A 27,182-nucleotide genomic window follows, 5' to 3' on the forward strand; every position below is an offset into this window, starting at 1 on the left:
ATAATCAAAGGTTTTCTTTAGAGCTTGAAAGTTCCAAAGAGGTGCCCAAAGGAGTGGGGTATGCCCAAAAGGAGTGGGGTGGCTGGAGCTTAGCACCCTTGACTCTGGCTCAGAGCAGAACAGCAGCCCTCAGTCGCTGACCAACACTGTCCATTCCTAGCTCAGGGGCAGGACAAAGGCCAGCCAGGGGCCAGTTCTGGCCTGGAGACTGTACTTTCCTGACCCCTAGACTGTCTCTTTAGCTGACCCCGAGAAGGCAGTCAACAAGCTTTCGGTGAATGAGTGTTTACATAATGGGGTTCTGACCAAGATTGAATCTGAAAAAGGAGCCCTGATTTAAGGAAAGAAAAATGAAAAATCCCAGCACTGAGTGATGAGTTTGTAGACAATGCCCACCCTGAAATGCTTTTGCTGGGGCATGCCACGTACCACCCCGAGAACATTTTACTGCATCAGTAGGCATCTGAGGGTGCCCACACCACATCTGGGCTGTGCCTCCTGAGGGACGGACCATGCCTACCGCCTGCCTGATCTCTGCATGTGTCTGAGCCGGCCCCTTCTTCTAGAGAAGCATTCCCCTCTTCTCCTTCCCTGCAAGTTAATACTAAAGCTACTACTCATAGCACTTGAAAAGATGTTATCAAACATCAAGCCTTTTTGAGATGCTGGTAAAAATATAACACAGTTTGTAACTTTAAACGTTAACGCTTTTTTCAAAGAGACTAAATATTGATTTAAAGAATTGTTTTTAACACGAAGAAAAAATAAATGTGGAACAGATTTAAACAAATGTACATCCACAGTCTTTCAAAGAAGTCACCACTAACATTAAAATGATGGTGATTTCGTTTAAAAAATAAACACCAAGCTGGAGGAGGCAGATGGAGAAAAGGCTGAGATGGATGGAAGCAAAGTGAGACCTCGGGGGTCGTGGACAATGCAGGGTTTTCGGGTTTTACCCTCAAGTTACGCACATCTTTTATTAACCAGTGGGTACACACGTTTCTGCTTAAATCAGGGGTCAGCAAATGACAGCTCACCAATCAAATGAGGTCCACTGCCTGTTTTTGTAAACAGAGTTTCACCAGAACCCAATCACATCCGCCCATTTGGGTAGCACCGGGCACGGTAGCACTGGCTGCTTCCGTGCTACCTGGCAGAGATGCACACTTTCAGCAAAGACCTATGGTTCACAAAGCTGAAAATGTCTGCTCTCTCTGGCTGTTTGCAGAAGAAGTTTGCCAATCTCTGGCTTAACCGATCCCCACGACTACTCTCAACCTGGAATTGCCTGGAACTGCCTGGAATTCTAAAGGAAGATCCCTTTTGGCTTTGGGAAGGAGTGGATGTTCCCATTGAGATGAAGGTGGCAAGGGAAGATGCTCTGATTCACCGGTGCTGGGGACAGAGCGGAGTTCCTAGAGGCCATTTTTAAAGCCAGCTCATTGGGGACCACAGTCTCCACATGCTCTTTAATGTCCAAGGATGACTGCAGAAGAAGGACCTATGAGGGGCCTCCTCCTAAGTCACCAGTGCCATCATGTGGCCCTCGGGCTGCCGAAAGCTCCTCCCTCCTTGTCACCGACAAGGGTGACTCTGCACCTCCTTTGGCACTAAGGGCTGTGCCTATCCCCACTTTACAGACAGACTCTGGGCAAAGACTGGCCTGAGGACCCTGCGTGAATAAAGGGCAGAGCCTACTGTAGGGATCTGACTCCAGAGCTACCCTGCCAAGATGGCAGACGCTCAGATGTCTGCAGCGTTGAAACTTGAGACCCGCACGCCCCGTACCTGGAGGTGGAAATACCCCAGGTTTACCACCTGTTTCTTCTCCCCTTTCCTTGGACTCTGGAACTTGACTCCCATTGCAATGACTCATTTCTGCTTACTTGGACTACGTCCCAGGTCCCCACCCTCACCAGTCTCTCAAGGTATCAACACTCCCAACCCAAGCTCTTAGCAAGCCACACTTTTCAGGAGTGTGGACAAAAAAAATGTTTAAGAGGAGCAGGCTGGGAATGCAACTTGCCAGAGCCTCCAGTCCAGAGGCCAAACCACTCAAGCTTGACAAGCAATTCCAGGTCCACCACTTGTCTTTGGAGAAACCACAGTGGTCCGAGTCACCACTGCCATCACCTCCTAACTCTACTCCCTGTGTCCGTTCTTGCCTCCCCAGATGTCCACACAGAGGCCCACATGACCTTCTGAGAAGGTTAATCAGATGAGTAACTCTCTTGCTGAAATCCATCACTGCTTTTCCATACCCGTTAGAACCAAATCCACAGCACGGCTGATGAGTCCCTTCCTGATCTGAGCTCTGCTTGTCTGTGAACTCATCCTGTATCCTTCACCTTGGCGGTCTAGACACACTGGCCCTCTGATGGCTCCTTGATGATCCTAATTAGTTCTCACTTTAGGGTCTCTGGACCTGCTGCCCCTCCTGCAGCCTAGAACGCTCGCTCGTTCATGGATCATGGCATAGCTAACTCCTTCTCACCACCTGAGTCTCCATTCAAATGCCATCCCTTGACCATCTGATGCTATACTGTCCCTGTCCCCGACTCCAGCACTTGACGTTATGCAGTTGTTTACTGGAATAGTCTCAAGCTTGTCCATTAGAACATAAACCCCAGGAGAGCAAGGCCTGACTAGATCTAGAGTCTACTTCCAGTACCTAGTCCAGTGCCTGGGACACAGTGGGTACTCTATAAATATTTCTTCAATATCTTCAAACGCAAGAAATCCAACTTTTTCACAGCCAATTCCTAGAGGGAATGTCACTGCTCATGCAGGAATAGCTTCAAACAGCTTCACAAGTGGCTCGATATTTCCTCCACTCAATTCCTTGGAGGGCCACTCTGCACTTTTCCCTAGAAGTGAGCAACGCCCATAGCAAACCCACACTTCAGAAAATGAGTCCATACCAGCTTTAAGGAGGAACGTAATTCAAAACATGAAAATTTATTCTAAGTTGTATCTTAACATACGAGGTCTCAGCTTTAGATGAATTTTAATGTTTACAAGTGCAAAAGCAAATAAATATTTACCAGTTGCTTTTTTTTTTTTTTTGCACTCTTATAACTCCACAACAGCTTAGATGCAAAAAAAATTGTTGCTAAACATCTTGTAGTCTGGCAAAAGAAAGAATTTCTTATTAAGAAAACCCCTCACAACAATAACAACCCCTCACGCTCAGGGCTCCCTTGTAGAAACTATCAGGATGGTTCATTAAGATTTGAGCGTGGACTTCCCTGGTGGCACAGTGGTTAAGAATCCGCCTGCCAATGCAGGGGTCATGGGTTCGATCCTCGGTCCGGGAAGATCCCACATGCTGTGGAGCAACTAAGCCCGTGCGCCACAACTACTGAGCCTGTGCTCTAGAGCCTTTCAGCCACAACTACTGAGCCCGTGTGCCACAGCTACTGAAGCCCACGCGCCTAGAGCCCGTGCTCTGCTACAACAGAAGCCACGATGAGAAGCCCACACACTGCAACGAAGAGTAGCCTCCGCTCACTGCAACCAGAGAAAGCCCGCGCACAGCAACGAAGACCCAAAGCGGCCATAAATAAATAAATATTTTTAAAAAAAGAAATGAGATTTGAGCATATGACAGAGTCACAAAGTTGCCCTCGGTCAGCGTGATGGGGATCACATGCTCCCCGTGGAGGCCAGACCAGTCATGCCCTGGTCTTACCATCCAGGAACTCGCTAATTCACAGAGCAAACAGGGCTCTGAGAGCCAGAGCCCTGTTCCTCGGGCTGGGATCATGGGCTAATAATACCAGCTCTCCCCATCCCCACGCTTTCAGCTTTAATGTAAATGTCACTTCCCCAGAGGGGCCTTTCTTAATTCAAAAAGCTCCCTGCCCTCTTCCTGATTATTTTCTCTGACAACACCCTGTTTATTTCCTCTATTATTTACCGAACAGTTAGCTCGTTTTCTGGCTTTTCAGCGAACTTGCTCGCTTGCTTTCTAACATTCTTGCTTCCTGATTTCCCGGCGTGCACCCTGGCGAGCTGCCGCCACCCGTCTTCTCCTTTACGCTGTAAGCGTCAAGCAACAGGGACCGTGCTCACCGGGGTTAGCACCCAGCCCAGGGCCTGGCACCAAACGGGCAGTCCATAAACACAGGTGCTCAATAAGTGAATAAGGAATGAAATCTTGAAGGATAAACGTATTAAGATCGATGTCTTTTTTATTCATTTACCAGGGCCTGGTTGAAGTGCTTGGAGTTATTCTGAGGCAAGTCGATTTTACCAGGTACCAAGTATCAAGGCAAGACAGTCCAGCAACGATAAAAGAGTAGGTGATTCTTATTAGAATTAAAAAGACACACACACACACACACACACACACAAACACATTTTTATACCAGAGACACACAAAATTCCAGGAATATTAAGCACTCTCTGGATCCTTATCCCCCGCCCCCAATTATTTTTTAAAGGGTAGGACTGTTCACGGCAGCTTGGAGGCTCAAGTGAGGAGTGGCCCACTTACCTGGATTAACAGTGATAAATTTGCTATCTTCAGAAAATCGGTCCCCCGGGGACATAGGCTTCTTAGACGGTGTCTCAGGCCTCTTGGGATCATGCTCTCTGTAATGCTCCTCTGTGACTGTGGGGGGCACTTGGGTGAGGGTGACGGGGCGGGCGTCCAGGGCGTCCTCGGGCTGGGCGGTGGGGAGGGCAGTGCGGTCCCGCTCACGCCCGGCTATAGTCTGAAGCCCACCATCCTGGGCAGCTCTGCCGGGAGCCGAGGGGGCGGGGCTGGGCTCAGTGCCGCTCCGCGCCTGCGTGGCGTGGGTCACGCCGTTCCTCTCCTTCTTCTCGGAGCCCTTCTCGCCCTCCTCCTCGTGTTCCCGCTCGCCGTCCTCGTTCTCACTCTTCTCGTCCTTCTCCCCCTCCTCGGCACCCTCGCCGTCCTTGGTTGGCGCCGAATCACCGTCGGGGCCCGGAGAGGCCAAGGCCTCAGGTGTGGCCGGGACGGGTCTGCCGGCCTGTTTGCTGGCCGCGGCGGCCGTGGGCAGGCGTGTGGGCCACACGGTGCTGGGGAAGGAGGAGATGCCGCCGCCGCTGAAGCCCAGGCCGGCGAGGAGCGTGCTGGTGACCACCGAGGCCACCGTCGCCTGGCTGCCGCTGGAAGACGGGCCCATCCCAGTTGCCATGGAAACAAATGAGAAGGGGATGCCAGAGGATGTCCAGGTGGAAGACCCCGAGCTGATGGGGGCCATGTCGGCCGAAGAGGCGGGAGATGCTGTGGGCTTGAAGGGGTCACCCGGGGAGGTTGGGGGAAGGGACAGAGGAAGAGAAAGCAGAGTGTCAGTCATCAGGACTGGGGACAAGGCCCTGGGTATGACCCTCCAAGGGTTTTACTCATCTTTTTACTTTCCTCACGGGGTGTCCTAAAGCATGGTGCCAAAGCTGACAGGAGGGGATCCACGGATGACCATCTCTGCTCTTAAAAGTTTTTACAATTACTTAAACATTGCAACCAGCATGTCAACCCCAACTTTTCACTGACAGGGCTCGGGAGGAGGCTAAGTGACAAAACAATAAGTAGCGTTCACGTTGTTTGAAAGACAAACATCAAATAAGCACTGAAGTGGCAACATCAGATCGCCACCTGTTGTTGGGATGACACTGGAAGAAGCAGGAGCCCTTGGTCTTGTATATACTGGTGGCTCTTGTGGAGAATACACTGCCCTTGTCTAGAAACACTCCCCAGGATCTGGTTCCACATCTTAAAGTGAGGAAGGGGATGGACAGAGGGACAGTGGCCTGCCCACGTCTGCAGCGGCAGGTTCGGAAGCAGGAGCCACGCTCTACACCGAAGGCTTTGGGAGCTGTTTACAGCCGGCATCCCCGTGCTGGGCGCTGTACAGCCGCCGTACCTTCCAGAGTCTCCGGATTTATCTACAGCAAAATCTATGCTCATGTAGATGACAACGATAAGAATTCTATTTAACAAGTACCAACTGTGTGTTGGGCCTTCCCAAGCTACGCTGGAGACACACATGATCATCACCCCATTTTACAGGTGAGGAAAACGAGGTGCAGAGAGGTTAAGGGGTAGAGGTGGCTGCCTGTGCCCAAACCTCAGCTCATTCTTCCCACCATACTAAATTGGGGCTCAGCTGTGAGATTTTATTTGTACATAGTATCTTAGGAAAATAAGATGTGTTGCTCTGAGTTATTAGTTTAATTTTAGTTCTTGAAACCTGGCGTGCAGAATCCAGAATTTCATCCCATCATTTATACAGTTCAAAATAATACAGCCAGAACAACTCACATTTCATCACTGTATCATCAAGTTTCAGTCTGAAAAGTTTGTTTTTGAAGAACAACCAAGTTAGCAAATGTTGAGTTCTGAAGTTGGTTAATGAAATGCCAGGTGCCACTTAAGATAAGGCACTGCAGACAGAGCAGTCAGACAGCCTGGGCTTGAGTCCACGATCGCTCACCTGCTCTCTGGGAGATGCTGGGCACATTAACTCACTGAGCCTCGGTTTCCTCATCCATAAAATGGGAGTAATAGTACACGAATCTTGAGGAGCAAATAAAATAATAATCTGTGCCTGAAACCTGGGAAAAGCTTAATAAATTTTAGGCTCTTGGGCTTCCCTGGTGGCGCAGTGGTTGAGAGTCCACCTGCCGATGCAGGGGACACGGGTTCGTGCCCCGGTCCGGGAGGATCCCACATGCCACAGAGCGGCTAGGCCCGTGAACCATGGCCACTGAGCCTGCGTGTCCGGAGCTTGTGCTCCGCAACTGGAGAGGCCACAACAGTGAGAGGCCCGCGTACCGCAAAAAAAAAAAAAAAAAAAAAAAGGCTCTTATTGTTATCACCAAAGCTGCAATTAATATTGGGATTATTAGTTGCACTAGAAAGGGGAAAACTTAGATACTGAGTCTCCAGAAATGTGCAAATGTAACTGGGCAAATGACAACCTTCTTTTTTCTTTCTTTTTTTTTAAAGCCGCACTGCATGGCTTGTGGGATCTTAGTTCCCCAACCAGGGATCAAACCCGGGCCCCTGAGTGAAAGCGCCGAGTCCTAACCACTGAACTGCCAGGGAATTCCCAAATGACAACCTTTCAATTTTAGCATGTCTACTCCTTTGCACTCTTACGTCCTATGCTCCCACAAATAATAAATAATTAAAAATATGGAGAATTTTTATCTCTACAAAAATTATAACAGTATAACACTACTGGTTTAACTCTGTCGCACAGGCTGTTTTTATAATGCATTGAATTTTAAGAGTGAATAATGTAATTTATTCAGTATTTTAACCGCTTCACATTGAGCATTTAGACAACATCATACTGCCACCTCGTGGTGACAGTTTTAACTGCATGCAAATTACCAATCAGACACGACAAAGCGATTACATTCTCTACTTACCACTCCTGTTTTGACAATTCTGGTCCCTTGGAATATTCGAGTGGTATTAGCTGAGAAACAAAGAAATTACACTGTAAACAATATAACTTTGTTGTTTCGACAAAACTGCACTTACATACACAAATCTGAAATACATATAATTTTTATGTCATAAAATGAATATTCCTCTTTAGATTTGTTTTCCAACCATCAAAAAATGTAAAACCCTTCTTAGTTTGTGAGTCATTAAAAAACATGTAGAGGGTCAGGTTTGGGCTGTGGGCCACAGTTTGCTGACTCCTGTCTTAAGCTATTAATTTACAACTTTAAGAAGTTTTAATCATTTTTCTATTTTATTCGTAAGGTCAAACTTACATACTCTAAAATGCACAAATCTTAAGTGTAGAGTCCAATTAATTTTTACCTCTGTAAACACCTGTGTAACTCCCCTCCTCCCATATTAACATATGAACATTCTCCAGCACCCCAGCAGGTTTGCATGTGCACCCATCCAGGCAGTACCCTCATGACCTTTCCCTAAGGTCGCCACCACTCTGATCTTTGTCAGCGTTTTGTCTATTTTTGAACTGCTTATAAATGAAATTGTATTATCGCATTGTTCTTCACTATTGTCTTTTTGGTTATAATTTCTTATATTATCCTTTCAGTGACTATAATATGCATCCTAAACTTATTACAGTTTACCTTAAACGAGTACTTTTATCTCTCCTTAAAAATGTAAGAACTGTACAGTAATTTATTTGCCCAACTCACTTTTTGTGTACTGTCATATATTTTATTTCTATCAATACTTAAGTTTTAAAACCTCGTAACACATCACCACTGTTGCTTTAAATGGTCAAATTCCATTGGTTTTTAATATTTATTTACTTTATTCATTTTTTTGGCTGCGTCGGGTCTTTGTTGCCGCACGGGGGATCTTCGTTGAGGCATGTGGGATCTTTCGTTGCAGCGTATGGGCTCCAGGGCACGTGGGCTCTGTAGTCTGCATGTGAAGCGCGGGCTTATTTGCCGCGCGGCATGTGAGATCTTAGTTCCCCGACCAGGGATCAAACCCGAGTCCTCTACATTGGAAGGCGGATTCTCTACTGCTGGACCACGAGGGAGGTCCCTCAAATTCTTTTATATTAGCCACAGGTTACTCCTTCTGATGTCCTTTCCTTCTTTCAGATCTGTTCACCCATGTGTTAGTATTAAACAATATAACTACACAAAATGTTTAACTGTGGTAAAATACACATAAAACTTACCATCTTAAACACTTTTAAGTGTACAGTTCGGTTGTGCTAAATCCTCGTGCCACAGATCTCCAGAATGTTTCCATCTTGCAGAAATGCAACTGTGTACCCATTACACAAGTCCCAGCTTCCCCCTGCCCTTCCCCCCCCCCCCCCCCCGCAGCTCCCGGCAACCATCCTTCTACCTTCTGTAAGTTTTAGTACTCCATATATCTCATGTAAGTGGAGTCATATATATTTACTTGTCTTTTTGTAACTGGCTTATTTCACTTAGCATAATGTCTTCAAGATTCATCCATGCTGTCCCATGTGTTAGAATTTCCTTCCTTTTTAAGGCCAAATAATATTCTGCTGTCTGTATGTACCATATTTTGTTTCCCCATTCATTGCTGATGGACATCTAGATTGCATCCACCTTTTCTCTATTGTGAATAATGAAATGCTAAACAGTATAACTTAAAAAATATATCAGACTGCTTCTTTGTGCTGATCTCAAAAACAGCAGTCTTACATAAACTAAACGTTTGCTTCCTATACATAAAAGACACTGAAACATTAGCAAAAAACGGCTAAATCTCCAAATAAATAACATTTGTACCTGCTGGAGTTTTCATCTAAACTAGAAGTGGGGCAAGTACCCGACATATTTATTTGCCCTGCAAGCTTTTTGGGAAAAAAAAAAAAAAAAAAAAAGAATTTGCTGCCAACGTTGTAAACAGCAACTTTTACCTAAAAATCCCAATTTCCTGCTCATCCCTGAAAAATCACAATATTGGGCAAAACTGAGCTCACCTTCCTGCAGGGCAACATTTGGTCGGTGCTGAGTGTCCGTCACCCCTTTTCGAAGGGCACATTCTGCAATTTCCCACTGACGGCCCTCCCCTCATCTGTATGTGTTCCCTGCCTGGCCCCGGGGCACCTGTATTTGCGAGCCCCAAGTTAACGATATATTCACTTCGCTCAGCTGGAAAGTGAAATGGGTGAAGAGACAAATGTGGAGAACAGACCGATCTAGATGTCAATACAACCAGGTCAAATGAGGCAGCCTAGGGAGCAAACAGTTCCTGCCTGGCACTAAATATAACCTCCCACCATCAGTGAGTTGCTTGGGGATCGATACTGCACTGCCTCAGACAGGTGTACACACCTCCCTTTGTTAAGACAGGAAGAAAGCCCCCAAGAGACCTGCTTTCCCTGCCCTTTACAAAGGCCTTAATTTAAGGCCAACAAACCGGCCACTCCATCAACATGCCCGCTTTTCACCGATCTTGAACAATTTCCACTGGGGTCAGTTCTAGCCATGGTGACTACAAAGTTTCTACAAGAGCTTTCAGATCAGGAGTCCACCAGCCCGGTGGACTTCAGGGACGGGGGGAAAAAATGAGACCCGCACCCCCACTAAGCTGTCACGGAGAGGCAGCTTTTCCTTGCACGAGAAACGCAAGCTCCAAATCTCAGCTGCATTTTAATAGGATCGTCCTACGACTCTGCGATTGAAATGGGAGTATCTTCCTACTGCCTTAGAGTTGTTGGAGCTATTTCGGAGTATCACTTATGTTCATCACTATTCAGAAATCACCGTCGCTAATAGACCCACCACTTGTCATTTAATACTTTCATAAAAGAAGCACACAGATGACTACGTTCCCAATTTGTTTAAAACATTTTGACAATCGTATTTGAGCATAATTGGTTTCCTTTCCTATGTATTTTACCTGTTTATTTTAAACCATTCTGAGAGAGGATCTGTTGGCTGGGCCAGGCTGCCTAATGAGTCTGTGGCTCAAAGAAAAAGCTTAAGAGGCCCTAGTTTCCATGACTGTTGAGAATTGCAAAAAAGCCTTTTGAACACTTAGTAATCAATCTTTTTAGCCATTTGTTGAAGACCGGGGATACAGGGTAATATTTATGCTTTAGGGGTGGTCTGTTGTTGTGTACACATGATTGGGCTTTGGAATGAGAGATCAGACTCTTCTTAGTAGCCAAGTGATTTTTCGCAAGTTACTCAACTGCCCAGGACGTCATTTCTGCCTCCGTATAACACCTGCATTACAAGTTGCCACGAGGTCAAATGAAATAACCGATGGGCAGATGCTCTGTAACTGGGAGCCGCTCTACAGATAACGATTACCATTATTATCATATTTACTACAGTAAGGTAAACATCACTTATTTATTACATTATACAGGACATAAATATTGCTTTATTTACTATAATAATGTAAATATTCCACAGGGCTTCCTCATGCTCCCAAACCAGAGGTAAACTTTATCCCTGGGAAACCTAATTATTCTGAACAAAGGTGTCCATGAAATTCCCTAAGTTAATCTCCTTCCCTTTTAAAACTTCAGTCCTAAGAGTTGACCAGTTTTGTACACCGGCCTCTACTGCTCATAAACTGCTACTTGGCTCACCAGAAAAGGCATGCTAGCTTACCTGAAGATTTTGTTTTTCCACTGCCCACTGCTGCAGGGAAGATGCTAAGGCCATTGTGTGCCCCTTTGTTAACATGCTTGTTAACACGCAGGGACAAACACCAGTACAGAAAACGAGCAAACACATGTCCACCCCTGAGCAGAGAAAGTCTGCAGACAAAGGAGACACTGGCCATTTTCAACAAGTCACCGTGATCAGACATTTTAAATATTCCGTGCTTGGAATTTACAGCTGACAAGGCCGTTTTGAATTGCATTACATTACAAACATTTAATTTTTCAAAGTCCGTGCAGAAGCCAATGAGCTCAGGGGCCTATTAATCAAGAAAGGCGGTGCTGCGGATTCCAGGCTCCTAGCTGGAGTGCACGGAAGGCCCAATTATGATTTATGTGCCGGAAGATCCGGGGCTCCACTCTGGCTTCCCGTGCTCTCTCCCCTGGGCTGGCGTAGACCTGGCCTTGGCTTTCGGACCCTCCTCAACACAGGCAGGTGGGCCAATACATTCAGGGCAAAGGTGGACGTGGCGAGTGTGATTTATTTGTGAGAAAAAATACAGCCATGCTCATTTCAATTAGTTTAAATGGAAGGATGAGATAATGTGAACATTAGCAAAGAATATTTCAATACTAGATGCAAAATTGCAAAGCTAGAAGGGATCTTTGGAGGGACTCTCAGCTGAAGGGCTTCTTATCCTGGGTTCATCATTTATTACTTTTTATATTAAACCTCATACTTAGGGGGTATTTATAGTTAGTACCAGGCACTGTGCTCATCAGTTAACATGCGTCACCCCCTGTCACTCTACAAGGACCCTGTGAGGTCGGCACTCTCACGACTACCACTTCTGGACTGTGAAATTGCAGCTTAGAGAAGCCAGTCAACATTCTCAGAGTCGCAGAAACACTAAGTGGCAGCCAGGACTCAACCTTGGGGCCCTCATGTCAGGGCCCTGGCTCTAAGCCAGCTCTTCTCAATCTGTAATGTGCACGCCTGGTACCTGAGCCATCTGGTTAAAATTCAGATTCCTGGGCCCCGCCCTCTGAGATTCTGAGACCATTAGTCTGAGAGGGGCCCATGAATGTGCATTGCTCACAGGATTCCAGACAATGGAGCTGATCCACAGCCTGCAGGTTTTATGGGGCCCCTAAAGCTATACTACGCAAAATTCTGGCATCTTTCTAGAGAAAGTGTCCGAAGTCTTCATCAGATACATGACTCGCAAAAGTTAAGAATCCCTGGCCTGGTGTGTAGGTGTCTCAGAAACTGAGGATTCAGGAAGTAAACCACCTTACCAGGGAGGGCATCAGACCGGCAGAGCAAAGCCCAATGCCCTGGTTGCTCCCTTCATGCTGGTCTTAGCGCCCCTCACCAAACCAGGTCTGCAAACTACGCCCCACTGGCTGGCTGCCAATTTTTGTCAACAAAGTTTTATTGGAACCAGGACTGGGATTAGGTCGGGGCAAGTAAGACAGAGTGGATCCTGTCTTTACGCAAAAGTTCGATATTTTGTTCAAGAATCTTTTGCATTGATTTTGCTTTTAAAAAAATATTCCATTGGGCTTCCCTGGTGGCGCAGTGGTTAAGAATCTGCCTGTCAATGCAGGGGACACGGGCTTGAGCCCTGGTCCGGGAAGATCCCACATGCCGCGGAGCAACTAAGCCCGTGCGCCACAATTACTGAGACTGCACTCTAGAGCCCGTGAGCCACTACTATGGAGCCCGCATGCTGCAACTACTGAAGCCCGTGCACCTAGAGCCCGTGCTCCTCAACAAGAGAAGCCACCGCAGTGAGAAGCGTGCGCACCACCACGAAGACCCAACACAGCCAAATATATATATATATATATTCCATTGAAATACAATGTATCTTGATGACAGAGTTTTTAAGAGCTCCTTTGAATTCTGCACCAAAGTGAATGCTCCTCTAGGCTCACCCTAGTGCTTGTCTGAAACTTTCCACTAGACCCTAAATCAGCTAACTGAATCATGTTAGAAATCCAAAGACGATATTCCTCCACACGACTAGGAGGTGATTCTGTGATCTGACACAGTATTAGACAAATACTTGGTTCTCCACAGTTGGAAAATAACAGTAATTAAAAAAATAATCAACACTTCATCCTTCTTCCCCTCTTCTGGCCTGTGAAACCCCCAACCAAAAAGACGGGCCTAAATTCCCCAGGCTTTTCAGGCGTTATTGCAAACCCCACACTGATGCTGAGGCCAGGTTTGTATTCTTGTGTCCAAGCACCTGAACGGGAAAAAAGACAAAGCCCAAAGGGAGAAGGGACCCGGGGGATGCAGGGCAGACAGGAAGGGCGGCTCCTCACCTTGGAAAAGCATGGTCTGGCTGAAGTCACTCCTCATGTCATTGCGACACACGGCCTGGACCCGGAACAGGTAAAGGCTGTCAGGTGAGACAGGGCTAATGGTGGCTTTCTGCAGGGGAGGAAAGAACAGGCAGTGACCCGGTTTGGAAGGCCAGAGCACACTTTACATTTGAAAGCCAAACCTAAGAGAATGTTAAGTGTTGCCTGTAGGTTTCTGGGTACCAAGGCAAAGCAGGACAAACATGATGTTTCCTCACTGACCAAAGGCTCACCTTGAGAAAAATGAGCTTTCAGAGATAACCTCATCTGGGAATCTGTTTTCGACACGGAAATGTGTAGGGTGAGAGAACAAAAAGTCGTCTTGGCTCAGATACTTGACGCGGGCTTGGAACGTGTCTTCAGCCCTCTTTATACTCACGAGGCTGGGACTACTCTACCTTAGAAACGATAATGATTTACCCTAGACAGCCTCTAGAATTATCAGGTGTACTGAATTTCCAGGGCCAGGCAGAGATTAGCGCAGCCACAACAAAATCTCTGTTTCTTTGCAGTTTAAAGGCATTGTTGTACCTTGACCTTGGAAGATATGGGGCACGATGCTAGAACACCTGACTAGAGGTCAGAGGACAGGAGATCTACCTGTGTCACACCACTCACCAGCTGTGTGATTCCGAGTCAGTTGCTCAATGTCTTTTGGCCTCTGCTCCCTTCAACTGTTAAATGGACAGAGTAATATTTCCCTCACAGGGCTCTTGTGAGCGCTGTACAACAAAGGCTGGGCAAGCCTTGTTCGTAGGTAGTCCACACCACAAAATGGAAAGCACACTCCCAGTCTAACACAGGGGTGGCAAGCGACGGCCAACAGCCCAAAGCTGGCCCGCTGTCTGTCTTTTGTAAATAAAGTTTTGTTGGCACACAGCCACGCCCGTTCATTTACCTGTTGCTATGGCAGCTTTCACCCTTTGACGGCAGAGTTGAGTAGCTGCCCACAGAGGCCATATAGCCCTTAAAGCCTAAAATCTTAACTGTCTGACCCTTTCTAGAAAAAGTTTCCCAACCCCTGGTCCCAACATCACAAGCCAAATCCAGACCCCCATTCCTCAAAGCTTTATTCCAAGAGTCTTTTAAAAATCAGAAAATGGAAATTACCTAAAAAGCCGGCAGGGCTTGCTTCCTGAAGAAACAAACAACAAAAGCAACTGATTTTCAAAGACTCCCTAATGGATGAAATGTCTTGTCATCGCATTGTGGGCCAAGTCCAGAAAGCAGCTCTGGGAGCTTAACCACTGAGTGGGTTTTTCCCAGTGCAGCTACTGCAAACCTCTGAAGAGGCATTAAAATGTTATTGTGCCCACACCTGCTATCTGTTGCCTAGCAAATGGATTCCTGGTGAGAGGAGGAGGTTGGGGTCAAGTTATTTCACTTTCAGCCTCATTTCTCTCTTTTGGAAAAAGGAGGCAGTAACACCTGTCCCACAGGTCGGCAGTGAGGGCGTGAGAGAGAGACGTGGATGCCGGAAAATGAATGCCGGGAAAATGTTCAGTATGACTTTTAGGTTTCTGGGCCACGTGAACCCTAAGTTGGAGGATAGCTTTGCTGCCACTAAGTCAGCACTCTCAACTTCTTGAGGAATTAATTAATTTTGTGTGTCCCCAAAGAAAATAACCACCCCTAGAAATTCTTATAAAAAAATAACTTGCTGTCAAAGCACGTTTTTCTCTACAGCTCTCTCTTTCTCTGAAACTCATTTATGCCTCATACTCTAAACCTCCAGCCCCATCTTCTGTTCAGAGCAATAGCTTTGCTCCATCTATGCAGGGATTTATTAGAATTCACTCCAAGCCGGTTATCTATTCATCTCTGCATGTTTAATTATTTTCCACTTAGAATAAGAAACCAAATAAGCGCCTAGATAGTTTCTGCTGATTAATGCAAGCCACCTTAGTTCAGAGAAACATCCCTCACGGACTTCCCGTCGTGACAAAGGTTAAAACACATCATAACCTTGGGTACCTTTCAATAGATTCCTCTCCGATTTCATGAAGCTCATCATTCCCTAATGTGACCCAGATAACAATGTCTAGTGGGAAAATTGAAAACATAAATGGAAATGAAGTAAAAGAATCTTCATCTAAAGGAATACGAAAAGTATTATTCTATAACTGATTGAATGGGCCCCGGGGACCCTGTACGGGGAGGAAAAAAGGTGCTAACAGTCATTAAGGATCCCACTCAGTGCTATTACGTTTTCCATGTGCATATACAATTATGGGCTTCATTATCCCAAAGACTTCTTTTGATTAACAATAAACGCCAGGCTTTCAAACCCAAATGTGTCACTTTGAGTTTCCCTGCAAAGATGTAAAGAGCAGCGCTTGTTGGAGGGATTGCTTTTGCAGGGGAAGAAGATGGCTTCTGCAAACGTCTGTTCTGAAGGGCCTTGGTGGGGACTGGCCACTAAATATTTATGCACATTTAAGATGAGCAGCTGGATTGGGCATGCGTAGCTCAAAGTGAGGTCAGGTATTACAGCGTCTGAGAGTCTGAGAGCGGTGGCTAAAAATTCCGTGGTCACTGGGGTCTAGCAGGTCGGAATGTATGAGGCAGATGAAATGTGACAGAAGGGAGTGGTGGGGACTTCGGAAAGCTGCATGGTGTGGGGAGGAGGGTGGGGGCGACAGCTGCCATAGTAGTAACAGCCAGTACTGACCCGGTGCTCGCTCTGTGCTAGGCCCTGCTCTACAACTGCAGAACTCACCTAACATTTACAGCAACGCTAGCAGATGACAAGCGCTTCGTGGAGGCTTTCGGACTTTTTTTTTTTTAAAATAATGAAAGAAAAAGCAGTCAGTTTTGAAGGGCCGAGTTACAAAGAAATTAACTCTTCCTGGTGGTAGAGCCATCAGGTATAAAGGCGGAATGGAGCCCGGGCAGGCTCCGGCCCCGGTTCACCCCGGTGGCACCCGTCCTCGGCAGGCAGCGTAGGGCTGGGATGCCACAGGTAAGATGCGCAGGGGCCCCTCCCATTGCTACAGACAGCCTGACTCAGAACAGGGAGGTGTTACCAAGTCCTTGTCGCTGTCCTTCGTGAACGTCTTCTCCTTCTCATCCTCGTTCTTGGTCCAGCTGTAGGAGATCATGTAGTTCATGATGGGTGGGTGGTAGATGGTCTCCGGCTGACTCCAGGACACCTGCAGTGCTGTCTGGTTCAGGGGCTGCACCTTCATGTGGACGGGCGGGGAGCTGCAGACTGAAGACACACGGCCAAGCTCAGGGCCTCATGGCACTACATACGTACACGCCCCGTGTTCCTCAAGACTGCAACCTCGAAAGGTTGACACAGTAGGACGGGGAGCACCCACGCCCCCATCGCTGGGATCCACCGGCTGCTAACATTTTGCCACACCTGTTCTCCCTCCCCCCTTCTCTACCTACACACACACACACGCACGCACGCACGCACACATGCTTCCCTGCTGTGTCACTGAAAGCAAGTTGCAGACATTCTGAACGTCACTCCTTAAACTCAGGTCTGTATCTCCTAAGAATAAGGACATTCTCCTCTATAACGGCAATGTCTGAGTGTCTGTGTGCCCCCCAAATTCATGTGTTGAAACCTAATGCCCAATGGGATGGTATTAGGGCGTCGAACTTGGGGAGACAATTAGATCATGGCGGTGGAGCCCTCATGGGTGGGATTAATGTCCTCATAAGAGGCCCCAGAAAGCTCCCTCACCCCTTCTGCCACGTGAGGACATAGTGAGAAGACGGCTGTCTGTGAACCAGGGAGCAGGTCCTCACCAGCCAGTGAGTCTACCAGCACCTTGATCTTAGACCTCCCAGCCTCCAGAGCGGTGAGAAATAAATTTCTGTTGTTTGTAAGACACCCAGTCTATGCTATTTGTTACAGCAGCCCAAGCTGACTACGGTCATACCTAAGAAAATAAACACTAACTTGATATTATCTGACATTTACATCATCCCTATTCAAATTTCCCCAACTCTCTCCAAAAGATTATTTATATAACCCTTTCCCCGCCCACATGACATGTCACATGCAGTATTATAATGCTTTAACTTCTTTTAATCTAGCATCCTCATCTGGCCTCTTCTTCCACAATGAATTTTTTTAGAAGCCAGGCCACCTGACATGTGGAATGTCCCAGCTAACTAAAATTGTAGATGACATTTTATTGTAAATAGATCACAGTATAAACAAATACGATGCCAAAGGAGACTTTAAATAATTTTAAAGCAAACGCACAAAGAACCAGGACGACTTTCTCTGGACCAGCAGAACTCTATGTAACTATCCTGAGGGAGGGCAAAGGGAAAGCCAGGCTAATTGCCCTGTTTATTCCTTGTGGCCGGCAGGTTTGAAGGAAGGTGGCGGCTCTATACCTATCTACTAACAAACCCATTTCAGAGCTGGGAGTATCAAGTCAGCCATTAACAGCGACATTTTGGCCCTCCAGATGTGCACTTTCCCAGGGGCCTTGGTTCCTGCCCGCACAGGGCTCCCATTCTGAAGCAGGGTTTCTCAACCTCAGCAGCACTGGCCTCTTGGGCCAGAAGACCCTTTGCTCTTGGGGGCTGTCACATGCACTGTAGGATGTTTAGCAACATCCTGGGCCTCTACCCACTAGATGCCGGTAGCACTCCCCCCAAGTTAAAGCAACCAAAAATGTCCCCAGGTATCGCCAAATGTCCCTGGGGGGGGGGGGCAAACACCCCTGAGAACTACAGGTCTAAAGGGGGAGATGGGAATTCATCAAAGAATGACATGTGTACAGCTACTATCACACACTGGGATGGGATGGGCGGAGGGGAGGAGAGGAACGCTGTATTTTCCAAGCACTTTCTAGGGAGACTTGATTCATGCTACAGGGCCCAGGGAAGACTCTTTAGAGGCAGGTGCATCCAACTGAGAACTGCGTGGAGATTCACTACGTGGGGGTCAGGAGAAGAGGGGAGGCCGGCCAAGGGACCTCAGCAGGGAGAAGGCCTGAGGGGCCCAAAGGAAGGCAGTGGGGCTGGCTCAGGGGAGGCCAGCGGAGCGGGGAGCCTCTCAGGCCCAGATGAAGGTTCTGGCTTTTGCCCTACAGTACTCCGAAGCCACGGGAAGGATGCGGACCAGAGAACGACGCAGGCAGGTGTGCACTTCACAAAGCTCCCTGGAGCTTCAGCTGAGCAAAGAAGAGCCCAGAGGGGCTAAGAGAGGAGCAGAGAGGCCTGTCAGGAGGTGCTGCAGATGGCTGGGTGCCTGTCTACCTAGGAGAGAACAGCAGGTTCTGGAGCAGATAGAGGCAAAGGCTGGCGATGCGCTGGACAAGGAGAGGCATGAGGGCGAGGGACGCAGTGAGGATGACGCTGGGGTTTGGGGGGCAGCAGGGGAGCAGCCCTGGAGGGGACGGGCCAGGGGATGTGGGGCTTGGTTCTGGGTTCTCCCAGGAGCCCATCTCCAAGCCATGCAGCCCACCACGAGCCAGAGTCCCCTATTTGCTCCACAAGAGCCCCAAGCCCAAGGCAGCCCTGGGGAGGATGGCTTTCCTGCCAGAGAAGCAGGGACCCAGCTCTAAGCAGCTGGCTGATGGAGAAAAGCGGAGATTGGTTTTGACAGGGAGGCAGCCTTTGGCTCTTCGACTGCCAAACCCTGCTTCAGTCAGACAGATTCGCTTTGTGCAACTGAGACAAGAAGGAAGGGATAAATTAATGAGGCATCCCCACTGCCCTGCAGAACCCCGGGAGGTATTTCGCTGCCTGCTGCGCAAATGCCACCGGAGCAGGGACATCAAAGAAAGAATGTGATGTTAAGGCTCCCACAGAGACGGGGGGGTGAAATGACAGACTGCTGACACTAGGTGGCACTCACATACCATTTTAAAATACCCTAACGTCTCAGTGGTTTACAGTTTCTCAAGAGGGCGGGGCTGGGAAGGGGGAGGAATGGGGAAAGATCTACACTCCCATCTTTCCAAGTACCAATAATGAACCAAGGAGATTTGTATACTCGGAAGCTCGTGTCCCTCCATTGATGACATGTCAGATTTTCTGACTTTTACATCTTTTCTCACCTCCCCCTATGTTTTTACTTATCTCCTTCATTCTGAAGCCATCACTCCCCTGCTCCAATTAGGGGTGAGCCGTACGGGGGGGATGCATGTATCTCTTAACAGTTACATCATAACCACATAAATAATCCTATCACCCACATGCGGATGCAACCATTCTTCTTATTTATTCTTTGAAATAAAAATAGCTGGCTTTTTCTTTGCTCATTAAGATGATTCATGTTAATGTTTTTAAAAAGAATCCAAGTCATCCAAAAAAGTAAGAAGAAGAAAGTTTTAAAAAATCACCCGAAATCCCAGTATCCAGAGACAACCAGTGTTAACTTTCTGGGGATCCAACATCTTCATGCATGTGTAAAAACACATACATGCAATCTGATATAAATGGGATACAACGCATTATGGCCCTGTGAGTGTATTTGTTGTTCTCGTTGTCTTTTACTAAGTCACGGATATGTTGCCTTGTCAAGAAAAGCTTGGTAATACTGTTCTGAATGAAAGGACAGAATCCCACTGTCTCAATGGACTAGAAAATATTGGTTTAGGCTCACAAAGGAGGACGGCCTGGCCTCACTCTAACAGGACCACCTTTTTTTGGGCCACGCTGTGCAGCATGCGGGATCTTAGTTCCCTGACCGGGGATCGAACCATGCCCCCTGCAGTGGGAGCGTACAGTCTTCACCACTGGACAGCCTGCCGGGGCGGGGGTGGAGAATTCTGTAACTGAGGGGCCTCCAAGATCCACACCTGTCTGAGGCTACACGTGGGAGCACTGGGCCAGAGGCTTGGAGGCTGAGGCTCGCCCATCTCGGCTTAAGGGAAGAGCAGGTGGAAAAGAAAATTCCCCTCTGCTCTTCACTTCCCTGAGACGGTGGAGTTTTCTGGGCCAGATTTGGAAGAAGCATTTGCAGATTACAAGGAGGACCTAGGACAGGGGTTGGCACACACGTTCTGTAAAGGGCAGGACAGTAAGTGTGCTTGGCTTTGCCGGCCATATGGTCTCTGTCACAGCTACGCAGCTCTGCCTATGAAGCACAGAAGCAGCTGAGGTCATCCGGACATGATGGGCGTGGCTCTGCTGCAATGAAACTGGTTATGGACCCTGCGTTGCCATTTCATACCATTTCCATGTGTCATGAAACTTTCTTCTTTGCATTTTTTTCAACTTTTTAACATAGAAACACCACTCTCAGCTCCTGGCTGTACAGGAGGTGCTGGTGGGAGAGTTTTGGCCTGTGGATCAGTGGTTTGGTGATTCCAGACGTAGAAGCTAAAGGGAGGCCAAGCCTTTGTTTGAAACACGTTTACCGACTGCGTTTGTGTTGTTTGTGCCATATCCTGCCCCTCACACAGCCTGAGAGGCTCCCTCCCCTGCAGAGCTGAGATCTTCCTGCGCTCAGTACTACGTGGCGTGACACTGCTGACCTCATGGACTGTCTGTAATGGGCAATCACACTCCCCTACTAGAATGTAAGCTCCACGAGGCTGCACACTTTCTGTCTTGTTTGCTACACTGTCCTCGGTACTAAGTCAGAGCCTAGCACACAGTGGGCTCCCTGTAAATTTGGGCTGAACGAACGGCGCCCTGAGTGGACGGAATCGACCCCTTGGCCTTGCCCTGGCCCACGGGTCCCATGTGACGTGACCCCTTCCACGTCTCTGACCTTACTGACTCCTCTGTGGCCAGCCCACACCCAATCTCCCTGAAGCTCTGGCTTCCCCGCCGAGGTCTCCCCTGTGCTCCCCGGGCCCCTCGGCCCCCTCCCTCAACGTGCTCATCATGCCCCTGGGGGAGGTGAGATGACCAGACACCCTCCAAAGAACTCGGGCCTTGTGCTTCCAAACTTTGCCGGCCTTTTCAGGGATGCACACCCTTCTTTCCAACAAAACCTCCCCCCAGATTCCAAGTATCACAGACAAAAGCAGCACTGTGGTACATCACAGAAGGGACAGTTTAGAAGAGCTCGTATAATAAAAGGTGGGCTTTGGAGCCAGACTCATATGGACCCTTGTGTTCTCATCTGTAAAATGGGTGGCTAGTACCAGGTAATAATAACCTCCTCACAGAGCTGGGGTAACAATCAGAGAATGCTGTGGGTCAACCAGAATCTGAGGGCCTGACGCCCAGTGGCACACGCAGGGGACAAGCTGCCAGGCCCACACAGTGTTTGAAAACATATAAAGCTGGCTTTTTAAACTGGGCCTGCAACCACGCATGGCAGTGGTTTCCTGGGTGGCAGTGCAGGCCCCCTTCAGACAGGTGTGTGTGCTCGCATCTGCCGCAGTCCCCGCCCCTCCCCACTGCCTTCACCCACAGCTGCCTGGCCCCCAAGGCCAGGTGAGTTTCCCACTGATCTAAAACAAGCACCAGGAGCCCGGCCTTAGGCGGAGAACAGGTGCCCAACACCCCTGACAAATGGCCATTGCAAATGCACCTAACACAGGGAGTTGACCAATCGTCTGGAGACATCCCTCTGCGCAAAATCAAAGCCTTTTAACCATGAGGGAGGTGCCACACCTGGCTCTCTAAACGAACGTCCCCCGAGAGGGGCTCCTGACGTCAGCCTCCCCTTCTGGGGGCCTGATTACCTTCTCACTGGTGTCTGATTGCTTTTCACAGGCACCTCGGACGATGCCCTACCAGCTCTGAGAATTCCTGCCCGCATTCTGAACCGCCTGTAATTAGGACCCCAGCCTTCGTTAAATTATGAAGAGGCTTCTAGCAGAGGACCCAAGGTCCACTGATTCTCAATCAACGTCAAGGATATTTTCTCAGTGGTTCCACGAGTAAATGAGAGATTCTCCTACCCCCGATCCTCTTCCTTTGGGCCGTTTGAGATAAACTAACGGGACCCTTTCTCTGTGAAAGTTAGTGTAACTTCCAAGCGCCTTCAACGATTTGGATTTGAAGTCCTCCCTGGGGTCTCCTCCCACCACTGGACCCCTCCAAGTTTCACACGTAAGGCAACGGGCCAATCATTGATCAGGTGTCAGATGAACAGCATTGCTCAAACACAGCGATTCGGCGCCATCCGCCTCTTACGGAGCTCGTCAACAGACAGGAAACGGCTGCCTCCTGCGGGGTGGGGTGCGGTGACGTCATACACCAGCCCAGCGGAGGACCACAGGGGAGACAGATGCCGCCCACCAGGGACCCGCCTGCCTGGCAGGGAAGCAGGAGCAACGTCTCCTCTTCAGCAGAAGGGAACCTCTCAGCTGAACAAAGCCACCAGCCTAGACTCAGACAGCTCAAACGCCTGTCATTTCTTTTTTCTTTTTTTTTTTTTTTATTGCGGTACGCGGGCCTCTCACTGCTGTGGCCTCTCCCGCTGCGGAGCACAGGCTCCGGCACAAACCCGTGTCCCCTGCATCGGCAGGCGGACTCCCAACCACTGCGTCACCAGGGAAGCCCGCCTGTCATTTCTTTATGGCCTTTAGGGGAAATTTCCAAAGACATGGTCTCAGGGAAGGATTTCTCTTTTTGAAGGGCTGTATCCAAAATGTCTAGGTAAACACAAAATCCCCCAAAGCCAATCGCGTAGGAGTTCAAACCTGGCACCTTGGGGCTCCGGGGTGTCATCTTCCCCGCTCCATGCCCGAGAGCTCACGAAAGGGAAACTGCATGGGCGAAGCTGCCGGAACCGGATCAAAGCCGGAGCCCAGCTCTGGCATTTTGGGGATTTACAACACCCGGACTCTCTCTACTTGGAGTTGCCAAGCACACGCCACGGGCCAGGCTCCGTGTCTTCCTCTCAGACGGTCCACAAGGGCACCCTCTCCCCTAAAGATGAAAGAAGACACTGGGTCCAGAGACACCAAGTCACTGGGCTGGGCCGAGGGCTGGGAGGTGGGCTGGGTGGGAGGAGGGCTGGGAACTGGAACGCAGCCTGTAGTAGAGGGGACGGGGGTGCAGCACCACATACGTTCTAGCCACAAACACCTCCCACATCTATCTTCCTATCTGCAGGACGGCAATGAAGAGGTCAGGAGGGTAACTCAAAAGTGCTTAAAAGGTGAAAACTGTCCCACGCAGACACAATGCATCACTACTATGGCTCAGGTCTGTGCTTCTTCCCTGGTTAACAATACTTGGCACAAAAAGCTTCCTTCCCACTCCCTCTGCCTTCCTGGTTTTCTTTGTTCGCAATGACAGATGAGAATGTGGGTCTCTTGACAATTTCCAGAGCAGCCTCCGACTCCTTCGAGGCCTTCAAAAACTGGGCGCAGTCCAAGTAACCATTCTCCCCCATCAGAAATATAGACTAAGCTCGTGGTCCCTCAAGCCATCACGGGGAGGCTGGAAATAGCTGTGGTGGTGCAGGGTGCAGCACTCCCCCATGGGATTCACTAGATGGCTGAAAGGGCCCGTGGCACCAAAAAGGTTAGATACTCCCAGCAGTAAGGATTATGTGATTACATGCTTTTAAGGAAACTATTATAGGAATTCTGTAAAAAGGTTTAATAAACACACTAACCTAGATTTGAGGGATTGGTTAGGAAAGGCTTACTGAGCACAGTGATATTTGAACTGATTAGGTGTTTATAAAATGAACAGGAAGGGATCTCCCTGGTGGCGCAGTGGTTAAGAATCCGCCTGCCAATGCAGGGGACACGGGTTCAAGCCCTGGTCCGGGAAGATCCCACATGCCGTGGAGCAACTAAGCCCGTGCGCCACAACTACTGAGCCTGCGCTCTAGAGCCTGTGAGCCACAACTACTGAGCCCATGCACCACAACTACTGAGCCCACGCACCACAACTACTGAAGCCCACGTGCCTAGAGCCCGTGTTCCGCAACAAGAGAAGGCACCTCAATGAGAAGCCCGTGCACCGCAACAAAGAGTAGCCTCCGCTCGCCGCAACTAGAGAAAGCCCGCACGCAGCAATGAAGACCCAACACAGCCACAAATAAAAATAAATAAAATAAATTTATAAAAAGAGAAAATGAGCAGGAAGGAAGGAGGCTTAGATATGGCAGACAGAAAAACAGCTCGTGCAAAGGCCCTCAGGCGGGAAAACTGGAAAGAAAACTAGCAAGGCTTGGCAAGCAGAGAATGAGGAGGAAGACGGTTGAGACCACGTCTCAAATGAAGTGAAGTGTGTGGAGCTGGGTTCATCCCTGGGCAGCTCTGGCCAGACATTGCTGGAGGACCACCTTCTCATGATGTGGGAGACCCCAAGTTCCCCCAAGCACTAGGGCAACTGCTTTCAAGTTTTAAATCTAAGGTGTCTTAAATAATGCAAGCTCTAACCTGTTATAACAGAAAATATATGTATTGGTCTCTGCCCCAGGTTCCCAGCATAGGGCTCCTAAAACCCTTGTAACTTCCGAAGTGATACTAGGAGCATCTCTTATCCTTTTTTTAAATTTCTTTTAAAACAATCATTCAGTTTATTTAAACTAAAAAACAATCGAAAAAACAGTTCACTCCTTTCTCCCACCCCCACCCCTGTCAGTTGCCTGTATCTATGAGCTCGGTTTTTGTTTTCACATATGAGTGAGATCATATGGTATTTATCTTTCTCTGTTTGACTTAGTTCACTTAGCATGATGCCCACAAAGTCCACCCATGTTGTTGCCAATGGCAAGATTTCATTCTTTTCTATGGCTTAATAATATGCCATTATATAGATACCACATTTTCTTTATCCATTCATCTACCAATGGACACTTAGGTTGTTTCCTTATCTTGGGTATTTGTAAATAATGCAATGAACATGTGGATGGATATATCTTTTTCAAGTTAGAGTTTTTGTTTCCTTCAAAGAAGAAAACACATCCGTACACTGGGAGGGTGAACACACCCAACTCAATGGCGACAGAAGCTCCTGTGCTCAGGACCCGCTCAGACCTTGCCCTATGTTTCCCTTCATCCAGCTGTTCATCTGCACCCTGTGTCATATCCTTTAATAAACTGGTAAATGTAAGTACGTGCTTCCCTGAGTTCTGTGAGCCACTCCAGCAAATTAATCAAACCAGAGGAGGAAATCGTGGGTACCTCCAATTTGTAACCAAATCGGACAGAAGTTACGGGTAATTTGGGGATCTCCTACTTGCGATTGGCATCTGAAGTGGGGGTGGAAGCAGTCTTGTGGGACAGAGGCCAGCGTTGGAATGGAGTTACACTGTAGGACACCCAGCTGGTGTTGCAGAGAACTGCTTGTTGTGCTGAAACCCCTGCCCCCATATCTGGTGACCAGAAGTGAAGGATTCTGTGTAAAAGTAAAGGAGAAACACACAAGAGGTGGAGAACCTACTCAGGAGGGAGAACTAAGTTTCCCTAATACACCTGTGGAGTTCTTTTCGACACCATCCCACAGCATTCCCTCCGCTCCCACGAACAAGCCTTGGTGTGCAATTCCGTTTCTCAGCCAACAACTGAGCGTTAGAAGCTCTGTGGCAACTACCCTGGAAGACAGCAAACTGGAAAACTTTCTTACACTGTGCATATGATGGAGCCACGTGCTCCAAACACAACAGCAGCAGCCAGAGTCCTCCAAGCACGCAGGTTTGACTTTCCCCATTATGTTATTCCTGACCTACTTCCCTGGAGTCCATCTTCTATGAGATATCCCTCTGCCGCTGAGAGCTAAAGGCCAGGGGCAGTGCCTCTGTCCTGTGCAGGGGAAAGCACTGTTCAGCTTGGCACTCAGGGAGGTGGCGAAGTCCAGAGTGTACATCATCCAAGCCCTACTTGAGAACAGCTGTTTCTCAGACACCGGGTGGAAGGCGGGATTCCATGTGCCCCGAAGCCCTTCCCTCCTTTCCAGATTTAACATGCTGTGATGTCCTGCCAAAAGGGCACAGTGGACCTATCCCCCTTTAACTGAGCACAGCATCCTTTCTACATGGTACCTCTGAACTTCTCCTGCAGCCTTGCTCTAGTCATAGGCTCCGACCAAGGGTCTACACCAGAAACAAGGGCGCAGGTGTGCAAATGCCCAGTGCACTTATACTGAAGCTGGACAAGTCTCCTACTTCCCATGGCTGAGATGATGTTATGGCCTTGTTTATCATGAAGAAACACCTGGGTCATGTAGAGTCCTATAGCTGTCCTCAGCACTGAGAGACTTTTCTAAACACCATCCAAGATCTAAGATCCCGTGAGCTATCTTTTTAAGTGATCCCAATGGCCATATCAAGAGATCAACTAGAATTAAAAAACAAACAGAGATGAACAATACAATAACTGAAATTAAAACTACACTAGAAGGAATCAACAGCTGAATAACTGAGGCAGAAGAACGGATAAGTGACTTGGAAGACAGAATGGTGGAATTCAGTGCTGCAGAACAGAATAAAGAAAAAAGAATGAAAAGAAATGAAGACGGCCTAAGAGACCTCTGGGACAACATTAAACGCAACAACATTCGCATTATAGGGGTCCCAGAAGGAGAAGAGAGAGAGAAAGGACCCCAGAAAATATCTGAAGAGACTGTAGTCGAAAACTTCCCTAACATGGGAAAGGAAATAGCCACCCAAGTCCAGGAAGCGCAGAGAGTCCCGTACAGGATAAACCCAAGGAGAAACACGCCGAGACACACAGTAATCAAATTGGCAAAGAAAGACAAAGAAAAAGACAAAGAAAAGACAAAAAAAAGACAAAGAAAAATTATTAAAAGCAGCAAGGGAAAAACGACAAATAACATACAAGGGAACTCCCATAAGGTTAACTGCTGATTTCTCAGCAGAAACTCTAC

At 48.1% G+C, this 27,182-nt stretch overlaps 1 protein-coding gene across 2 annotated transcripts in view; it reads right to left on the reverse strand.

Moving 5' to 3' along the window:
- Positions 1–27,182, reverse strand: part of PTPRG (protein tyrosine phosphatase receptor type G) — a 736,510-nt gene that overhangs the window by 100,504 nt on the left and 608,824 nt on the right. For both annotated transcript variants that reach the window (XM_082848957.1, XM_082848956.1), the window contains exons 9-12: positions 16,478–16,662; positions 13,413–13,521; positions 7,408–7,457; positions 4,502–5,264 (exon numbers count right to left, since the gene is read on the reverse strand). In XM_082848957.1, coding sequence (XP_082705083.1) covers positions 4,502–5,264; positions 7,408–7,457; positions 13,413–13,521; positions 16,478–16,662 — 1,107 coding nt within the window. The remainder of the gene's footprint in view (positions 1–4,501; positions 5,265–7,407; positions 7,458–13,412; positions 13,522–16,477; positions 16,663–27,182) is intronic.

The sequence above is a fragment of the Leucopleurus acutus genome (assembly GCF_964270905.1).
Source record: "Leucopleurus acutus genome assembly, chromosome: 10".
In the NCBI taxonomy this organism is placed as follows: domain Eukaryota; kingdom Metazoa; phylum Chordata; class Mammalia; order Artiodactyla; family Delphinidae; genus Leucopleurus; species Leucopleurus acutus.